A 10,120-nucleotide genomic window follows, 5' to 3' on the forward strand; every position below is an offset into this window, starting at 1 on the left:
AGGTCCCTGTGGGAAATCTGTAAGGCCGATTCTCCCTTCTGTAAATATTGCAGGTATGTCTTCCTGCACCCTAGAGCCCAGCCAGGTAAGGTGAAGCCCCAGCAGAGGACAAAGCTGCCAGCATGACAGTGTTCAGGGAACAGACCTTAAGGACTTACCCTCACACAGTAGTTCAGACCGGACCCCAACAGGTGCTGCAGAGAAAGCTTGTCCTGCCTGCTCCTGGGGGTTGGTTGTCCAGGACCAGGCAGTGGGCAAGCATCAGGAGGCAAAGGGGTTGCCCTGTGTCCCACCTGGGCCGGATGTGGTGAAGGAGCAGGCCCCGTCCTGTTTAGACTGGTTTCTGGGGAAGCTGGACTGCCTGGAGCCTGATCTTGGCTCTCTTGGAGCTTCAGCCGAGGCACCTCTTTGGTACCCAGGCAAAAGGTTTTCAGACTCAGAAAAGTAACTGGGTTGGCCAGCTTCATGCTTGCCATACGGGGGATCAAGGTGCACAGCGCAGTGGGGCTCTCCTGGGTGGGCACAGTGGCATCTTCAGCTGGCAGGTGAGGAGCCAGGGCTGGGTAGGAAGGTGGCGACGAGCCCTTGTTTCCAACAGAGCCTCCGGGGCTCCCTTCATCCAAAGACGTGATGGACTCGTTCCGAAAGCGGCTGTACTTGGCCCTGTGAAGCATCCCCAGGTGCCCAAAGAGTCCTACATACAGAGCGAGTCCTGCCTGGCTGTCCTGGCCTCGTTCTCTCATAGCCTTGGAAGTGCTGAGACGGGGCACCGAAGCCTAAACTGCTTCGCTGTCCAATAGACCCACAAACACAGCCACCTTTTACTTCTGTTCCGGGGGCCACCCGCCCGGGTCCCTGACTCCTCAAGGATGATAGCCCAGGAAGATGCCTCTCTGGCTCTGATAGCAGTCCCTTCACGGCCCGGGCAGAGGCTTCGGGGGATCCTTGCCCCGGAGTCCCCCAGGCTGGAGCAGCGGGTGCCACCACGCCTCTAGCCCTAGCAGAAAGATTTACCCCCCTTCCCTCTGCGCACAGGAACTTTCAAACCTGCTCCCTCCTGCACCCACGGGGCGGGGCAGCGACCGGCCCATTAACCCTTTATTTGTTCCCGTGATTGCTCATTTTCAAAGGGAAAAATAAAAAAGCACATAAGAGTCAAAGGCCCTTCTGTATGGGCTGGGGTTATGACGGCTGCCCTCTCTCGGAGGATCTTGGTTCTGGGCCACCAGCCAGGAGTCCTAGCGACGGGCGCTGGTCCGCATTGTTCCTCCTGCTTGAGGTCCGGGCATCCTCGGTGCAGCTCGGGCCCGATCCGGCCGGCCCACCCCTTCTCGGGGCGCCCTTCCCTCCCGGACCCTCCTGCAGTCTCCTTCAGAGCCTGTGCACAGCCGAACGCTGAGCTGAGCGGATGATACGCAAGCTGTTGAAATTTTTATGAATGAACTTAGCCGAATGAATTTCCCTCGTTGTGTGAGAGCTAATAAATCTGTGAATGGAGCCGAGAATAGCTGCAATTGACTGACCGGTTGGGGTGGGGTGGGGAGGGATGCTGCTTGGTTTTCGTCCAATCAGGCTGCAGCTTCATGAGTCATGCACAGTGAATATACTAAACTAGTAGCCGGGAGAGACGAAGCCTGGCGGAGAGGAGGAATAGGTTAAAAGTAAAGGCAATCTTTGCTCCTGGATCAGTATGCCGGGAACCAGAAGATTAAAAATCGATTTCCTTTCTTGTTGAGATGGGGAGGAAAGAGCTAGAACTTAGATATATTGTAACACCTACATTAGGGCATACAGTACACAAGCAACTCTTGTGCAAAGCCCAGATTCATTTTTCTTAGCAAGGTAATTCTTTTTTTTTTTTAATTGATTGCCGCTCCATCTTCCGTCTGGTGTAATTTCCTGAGCACATCAAATGCCCCTGGAAGAAGACAGTGAAGGTTGAGCACACAGGAAGCGGAGCCCCAGCTGGGAAGAGGAAATGCAGGTTCATTCAGGAGCTGAGCAGAGGGAAAGGCTGCGCCCCTGGGATGGGGGTGGGGTGAGATCCCGGGGAGGAAGCCGCTGAGATTGCATTTCTCTGTGAGCCTTGGCTCTAGTACCTGAGACTATTCATGAATTCAAACACCAAGGCAGCAGCCAAGAGACTCTGGGAAGAGGTCCACCTCATCTTCCCACCGACCACAGGCCCCGTTAGCTCCTGAGTGCTCAGGGCTTAGCCTCCACTCAGGAGCCATCAAACACCCGTGACCAGGAGAAAAACCGCCTCAGCCCTGCTTCCTTTGCTCTCAGGCTGGCTCAGGATGGCTTTTCAGCATCCTGTCTGCCCACTTTGTCAGTGTGTGCTTTTCTCTGGGAAGATCTTCTGTAGCTTCATATGCCTTCTTTTCAATCCTAACCGACTTTCTTTTCGCATCTCCACCCTTGGCAAAATGAAAAGGATGACTAAATCATATCCATGCGCCCAGGACCTGGGCAGACAGGATGGAGGCAAGACTGAAATAATCTGTTTGGTACTTCTGACTGCTCCCGATTCCTCTGTTGTCGCCCCTGTTTTCTCCTCCCCTCCCTCACCCCTCCCTTATGTATGCCTTGCCACAGGAACACCATACTGCCTTGAGAGAGTCCCTTACCCTCTGTGAGTGGTAATGACCTTGTCTATGAGAAGTGGCTAGTGAATGATGTGAAAGGCTTTGAACTACTTTAATCCCTGGAAAGTCTTGGCACAATGTTCCAGAGAGTATCTGCCTCCCTAAGCATACTGGATAGTGTTTTTAAAAGGCCACTGGAGAGCCGGGCGTTGGTGGCGCACACCTTTAATCCCAGCACTCGGAAGGCAGAGGCAGGCGGATCTCTGTGAGTTCGAGACCAGCCTGGACTACCAAGCGAGTTCCAGGACAGCCTCCAAAGCCACAGAGAAACCCTGTCTCGAAAAACCAAAAAAAAAAAAAAAAAAAAAAAAAAAAAAAAAGGCCACTGGAGGGCCTGGAGTTAACAATATGTACTGCTCTCTCAGAGGACCTGAGCTGGGATCTGTGCTGGACAGCTCACAGTACCTCCAGCTGCAGGGAACCAGATGCCCTCTTCTGGGCTCCATGACTACCTACACACACACACACACACACACACACACCCGTACTTAAAAATAATAAAGCAAATCTTTAAAATAAGTGAATAAATGGCCATTGGAAGCAGGGTGTTCCCACTGAAGCAGTTCCTAACTGCTAGAGTATTCTACATCATATTAGGCAATCAAAAAGAAAAAGTATCACAAAGCAGGGAATGCCAAGAAAGGATACTGTCTCAAGAAACTATTCCCAGTGCTCGCATGGGCTAGGGAAAGGTGGTGACACTGCAGACGTCTACATGGCCTGCTGAGGCTGTCCTGCCTGTAGGCCTGAGTGACCTGGAAGGCCCTTTCACCCAGCTCTAAGTCGCACCGACCAGACCAGCATAATAGGGCATTCTGGAAGCTGCAGGCAGAGCTAAGTAGGAACAAACAGATAAGAAAGCAAACATAACTGCTGTGAGCCACTTTTTTGTCCTGGGAGCTTGGAAGACCTTGACCTGCAAAAGCCATCCAGCAGCCCCAGAGAAGGCTGATTAAGGCAATGGGTTCCTTTGCAGGTAAGTAGGTGAGCAAGAGGTCAATGTATCATCTGCCACTAGAAGCAGGAGCAAAACAACACTATGTAATGTTCACTGGAGTGCTGCAGCCGGGCTCCCACCCGCTAGCTACCAGTATGCCTGGCAGTCTTAGCAACTGACTGCGCCAGCGCTGTCTTACACATGAGCAGACATGAAGTAAAGAGAGATCCGCAGCCTGGTCCTGGCTGCTGAGTAAGGATCCCACCAGGATGCCTACTGTATTTGCTGCCTCCTGAAGACCAGGAAGCCCACATCTGGATTCTGGCCCTGGTTGAGACCACAAGCATCTGAGTACTCCCCAGAGCTCTGGCAAATACTCCCAGGTTCCAGAGTTGTAGAGAAGCCTAACTGAATCTGCTGTCTGAGACCATCCTGAAAGCAATTGCTCTGCCACCGATTTCTTTCCTCTCTCTACTCTGCAAAACTGCCTGGAGAAAAGAAAGTGTATGTAGCCCACCAAGGACTTTTTAGAAGTGAGAATAACGCCAGACTAGAGGGTATAAAAACCCTGATGGCCAGACCACTATCCACACACTGCACACTTGGTAGTTTGATGTAGAGAAAGACCCTTAGCTAGGCTGGCTTGATGGAAATGAGTTTCTCAGGGGACTGGAGTCGGGGATACAAGTTCAAGGCCAGCCTGTACTAGAGTAAGTTCAAAGCTGATAATTCAATAACTTAAAAGGAGCTAGAACTAGGTGCTTGCCTAGCATGCATGAAACTGTAGGTTCAGTCCTTACTGTCATTAAGAGAGAGAGGGGAGGAAAAGCTGTTAGCCTGGGAGTTAAAGAGCCAGGGGCAAGCAATTCTACTTTCTTATCTGTCTGGGGACCTCTGGGAGACAATAGTGTGTGTCAGGCTCGTACTGCCCAGCAGGTTCAAAGGTGAATGCTTTGCTACTGCACCTGATACCCACTGTCACTGCCATCAGCCATCTGGAAACGATGCCCTCACAAGGCCTCATTTTGTCCTGGCCACCAACATTGCAGAGTATGAAGTTGCTATTCCCTCATCCTCCTCTTCCCACACTGAAACCTGTCAGAGCACAGCTGCAGCAAGCTCGACAATGGCTTTACATCACCATGAGAGTCTGCATCTCCCTTTCCCCAAACAGATTTTTTACGTAGCTTTTCAAAAATGTTCCCCAATGCAGCTGAATGCTGAAGCCTGTAGCTATGGTGAAAGGCTCCTCAAGGATGGTTATCAATACCTTGCCTCTGAGGCTACCATGTGTCTACCTTAGGACACACAGGAAGACTGACTGGGAGGACTGACACACATACCTCCTACAACTGTTCCCAGGCCTTTGGACCTGGGTTTGCCAGGCCATATTCATAAAGTGCTTAAACACAATGATGCTCTTTGCTTTTAACTTTCTTCTTTCTCTGGGTTTTCTCTAGCTGTTCGTCCGTGTCTACTCTACTGTTCTAAGAGCCAACAATTTGTTTCCTCACTTTCTCAGGTCCAGGAAGATGGAAAACTTTGTCCCAGGATAGCTCCTTCTCAGCCATTCCTAATTTAGATGGCTTAATGAAATTTGGGACAACGGAGCAGATGAAATAGTCATGAGATTCTAGACTTTGAGCAGGGAATTTTGAGGACCTTGGGATGAGGTGAATGAATGTTGAACAGGAAATACAAGAACCTATTGGAGACAGAGAATGGGCTAATTAACCTATGGGAAATCGACACATTTGTGTGAGTTAAACTGCTAAATTTATGACTTTTGTTTTGTTTTATTCTTGATGCCAACGTAGTGACTTTTTGTGTTGCATCAGAAAAGAAGGAACAATTTTGCACCTGATATCAAAAAACAAAAACAAACAAACAAAAATCCAGCCTGGGTGGAAACGATGCTTCCTATTTTCCCTCAAAGCACATCAAGGTGAAAAGAAGGACCAAGTCGGAGTGGGAACTTCCATCCACCAGTCTGCCTTGAAGTTGTGTGGGAGAGCGAAGACAAGATGACCCAAAAGCCAGAGGTAGGAATAGCACACAGGCCAGGCCCCCTTTTCCAAAGCCACCTGCATTCCCAGGTCCTTCAGCATCGGGGGAAAAAAGAAAAGCTCTCAGACTACTACATAGTGCGTGGGTCATGGCCAAAGAAGCCCAAAACTGCATCTGAAGGTGTGAGAGTATGAGTTAAAAGAAAACAATTTGCTGCAAAACAACTTGCTGCGAGGTGGTGGCTCACGCCTTTAATCCCAGCACTTGGGAGGCAGAGGCAGGCGGATCTCTGTGAGTTCGAGGCCAGGCTGGTCTACAGAGTGAGTTCTGGGACAGCCAGGGCTACACAGAGAAACCCTGTACCCCGAAAACAAAACAAAACAACAACAAAAGTTTCCAATGAAATGTTGGAAGAGACAAGAGGGAATAGTAGTCTGTCCCAGCATCTGGCATAGATGGGAACATCTATAACCCTAGCTGAAGCAGGAAGATCATCAGCCCTGCCTGGGCTGCAGACAGAATTCAAGGCCAACTTTCCCAACTCTGCAAGAGCTTGTTGCTAAATAAAGAGTAAGAAAGAGGGGCCAGTAAGATGGCCTAGTGGGTGAAGGCACTTACCATCAAGCTTGAGGACCCACATGGTGAGAGGACAAATTGAAACCTGCTAGTTTCCCCGTGACCTCCAGATGCTTTTGCATGCACGCACGCATGCACACACATGTGTTTACACACACACTGAACAAAGAAATAAATAAGGTTAGAAAGATGGCTCAACAGCTAAGTCATTGGCTGCTCCTGCAGAGGACCTGGATTCCCACCACCCACATGACAGGTCACAACTTTCTACAACTACAATTCCAGGGAGGTTAGTTTGGTGTTTCACCACAAAGAAGGGCTCAAACTCTGCAGCCACATGGTATCTTGGTGAGCTTCTCTCTCTACTGTGGCACTTACAACAGACATCAAATAATAATTCTATTGCCCTATTACCCAATTTGGTCTCTAACTTGGCAGGCTCACTTCACAATGACTCTCCTTACAGATTATATGAACTTGGTGTTTCCTTAATTTCTGTTTGAAATCTACCATATGGGTAGGCTTGCCTCTTTTAGGATTTTTGTTGGCTTCTGTTTTTTGAGGCAGGGGTTGCATTACTGTGTAGCCTAGGCCCTCTTCAAGGACCAAAGCTGGTGCATGTTTGGATAGATTTGTAATCTCAGCACTCCAGAGTCTGAGACAGGAGAATTGTGACTTCATCCAGCTAATGCTAAGTGTTGCCAAATTACCTTCACTAAACTGAGTTTAGCCGAAAAAGGCTCATGGCATAAAGAGAACTCTGGGTCCCTTAGTGCTGCCTCTGGGGGAGCCAGAGGACTTTCGAGATTCATTTCACAAACTTTATCTCTGCTGGCCCCTCCCTTGCAGAGACTGAGGGTGTAGGGGCCTCGGAAGAGGTGACAGGAGCAGGACATGCAGTTTATGGAGCTAGTGCAGGACCTGGATCCCTGCTGGGCTGGTGGAGGTACAAACAGCCAGGAGGGTGACACAACCTCTTGTGCAGGCACCATAGATGCAGACGAGGCAGGCTCCCGCCAGCCCACCATCATAAAGCCTGCTGTTATAATCCCATGGGCCCCTTTGGCCTCTCAAGCCGACTTCCCGTCTTAAGACCCCTTTTCGTTTCACATAGAAGTACCTTATTGATAGAGAGGCAAACAAGCCAAGGATGAAAAATTCATCCACATCCTAATTTAGACACAATCCTTGTTGATATTTTAGTCTCATGCAAAGCACACGCACATAGTCTCCCTCATATGTAACCACGGCTTTTTTTCTTTTCTTAACAACAGCAACAACAACAAAAAACCCGTAACATCGCAATCAGTTTTCTACCTGTTTTTTTCCATGTTTGGAGGAATCCCCATATTTCTCATGCAATTACCAATGGGTTATTTTAATGGCAATCTAGTACCATTGTGCAAATTGCACTATGATTTACCAGTTGGGGCATTGAGGTTCACATGGAGGCTGAGCACTCTAGATAAGTTTTTATGAGTGTACACTCTCCCTGGCTTCTGTCTTTCCTGCCATGTTTGGATTTTATTTTACAGTAAGATTGAGAAATTTCCTCCTCCCTTAATATCCTCTGGTAAACAGATTTCTTGGAATGACTTTCTGGAAGCAGTTGCTTTCTTAGGTGCAGCCCTGCGCCCCCTGGGGGCGGCGGCGGGAACTGCGTACCTGGGCTGCCTTTGACTGCGGCCTTGGATCAGGCTGGGGTTGTCAACGCAGCGCGACTTCGCGCTGTTGTAGGGATTGAGCCACAGAGCCAGGCGACCAGGCACGCAGCACCGAAGCTGCAGGAGCCTGAGAAGAAAGAGCCAGTGTGCGCCGGGCAAGTCCAAAGGCTTCTCCAGGCACAGCGATTCGCGGGGAGGGGCGCGGGCAGAGAGGCCACAGTCCTCCGCCAGGACAAAGGGGCCTCAGTGCTTGTGAGCAGGCGGCTCCAGGGGCCTGGTGGTAGCATAAAGGGAAGCTGTGTCTCCACAGCACTCAAGATCACCTTTGTCTTCGGAGTCTAAGTCAAAGAAAGGTTACAGAAGGAGCCTGCAGGCTCTCCTCCCTCTGCAGGGGTCGGTCCAGAGTAAGAGCCAAGTTCTTTCCCAAGATGCTGGGAATTGAGATGAAAATAGAATGTGCTTGCCTGGTTGTGGCGACAGTGGTCAGTTGTGTAGAAGGCACGTCCTTTGACCAGGGCTCCCTTGGAGGGAAAGCCAGATCAAAGAACTGAACCCCGTGGTCCGGAAGGGGCCCCAAGCACACAAGATACACAGGCAGCAATGAGAATTCACCCTCACTGGGAAGCGGGGAGATCCGGAGGTGGGCCCATTTCTTCTCAGCAGACTAACTAGCCAGCCTTTCACATGTGGCTGCTGCCTGCCTCTATCAAAGCAGCAGCTCTGTGCTGCCCTGAGGCTGCACCTCTTTGGTCAGTTGGAGAAGGGCAATGGGACGCAGGTAAACGCCACCACCCTTATATTTGGTCTTCGCATGGTCTCCTGGACCTGGCACAAGATTAGGTGTCTTGGACCAGACCTCTGTTGACACTTAAGGCCAACAGGGGCAGTGCTCTTGGCTGAACTCCCTCAGTCACCCCAATAGCTTGCAGCAGAATGAGAAGCTGTGATGAGCAATATGAATCCCCTTCCAACACATAACCACACACCCCAATGTGCATCAAGTTCTGGTCTCTGAGTTCGAGACCAGCCTGATCTACAAGCGCTAGTTCCAGGACAGCCTCCAAAGCCACAGAGAAACCCTGTCTCAAAAAATGAAAAACAAACAAACAAACAAACAAAGACTCCAGATGTTTCTATACCTGTACCCTGACTTCCCTGACACCAAGTAATTCATGGGCAATTGTAGAAACGCAAGAGGTTAAGTTGCTTACTGCCTTATAATGGTAATATCCAGTAGCCTTAAAAGAGCTGGTGAGAAGCTAAATTAACAGAGGGCATGCAAGTCAGTCACAGGGGAAAGATGTGAGGTGAGAGGCTATGGAGAGGCTTAAGCCGCTGCACCAGTCCTCACTGCTGCCCTTCATGGACACTGTGCTCTACACGGTTTGAAGGTGTGCGCTGACCCTCTGCTGAGCACATCTGCTGGTAATATGCCTTCACTTCAGCTCTCAGTGTCTTTGTTTCAGTAACCCTGCCAGTGTTCCCAATGTGTTCATTATCACTACATTTGTACTGGTGATCTGGGCTCAGTGACGTTTGCTGGTGCTCTGTTATGTAATTGTTTTTGGGGTGCCCCTGACCTGTGCCTGTGTAAGACAGAGAACTGCACATCAGTAAATGCTTTAAGTGTTCTGGCTGCTTTGTCAACCAGCCGATGTCTTTCTCCATCTCCCCAGGCTTCCCTATTCCACAAGATAGAACAGTACTGAAATTAATAGCCACACAGTGGTTTGTATGTGTTGAACTGAAAGAATAAAGTACACATCTCTCATTTTCAGACAAAAGCTAGAAATGAGCAAACTTGGAGAAGAAGGCATGGCCAAGGCCAAGACAGGATGGAAGCTGGCCTTCCGGTACCAGCTGGCCACGCAGTGAATGAGTGAATGTGAAAGGAAGGCTCACGAGGGAGACTGTAAAAAACAGTCAGTGCACACAAAAATGACAGCAGAGCACAACAGCCAGATGGCCAACACGGTTTGGTGGTCTGGACAAAAAAATCAAATTAGCTACCACATTCCTGTAAGATAAAGCCCAACCCACGTTCCTCGCTTCTGTGGAGCTGGGCACCTTAGGGATGTGTGACTCATGGGGACTCCGGAAAGCTGCTGCCTCTGTAACATGACTGAACAAGGCTAAGTGGCACTTGGGGTAGACGCTGTGGCAAACTGGCTGGGTGTGGCCCCCCAGGTCTGTAGAGCTGCTGTGTAGGAAGTGGAGGCGACTTAGTGAGACATCTTAGGACAGAACAAACTAGGGCGACAACTACCAAATCCCTCTTTACTGTATAA

General features: G+C 49.9%; 1 protein-coding gene across 1 annotated transcript in view; it reads right to left on the reverse strand.

Moving 5' to 3' along the window:
- Positions 1 to 1,495, reverse strand: part of Shc4 (SHC adaptor protein 4) — a 100,076-nt gene extending 98,581 nt beyond the window's left edge. Inside the window, exon 1 of the mRNA XM_040746212.1 lies at positions 159 to 1,495. Coding sequence (XP_040602146.1) covers positions 159 to 743 — 585 coding nt within the window. The 5' untranslated portion in view covers positions 744 to 1,495. The remainder of the gene's footprint in view (positions 1 to 158) is intronic.
- Between the last annotated feature and the right edge of the window lie 8,625 nt (positions 1,496 to 10,120).

Source organism: Mesocricetus auratus, unplaced genomic scaffold, assembly GCF_017639785.1.
Source record: "Mesocricetus auratus isolate SY011 unplaced genomic scaffold, BCM_Maur_2.0 Super-Scaffold_100004, whole genome shotgun sequence".
Taxonomy (NCBI): domain Eukaryota; kingdom Metazoa; phylum Chordata; class Mammalia; order Rodentia; family Cricetidae; genus Mesocricetus; species Mesocricetus auratus.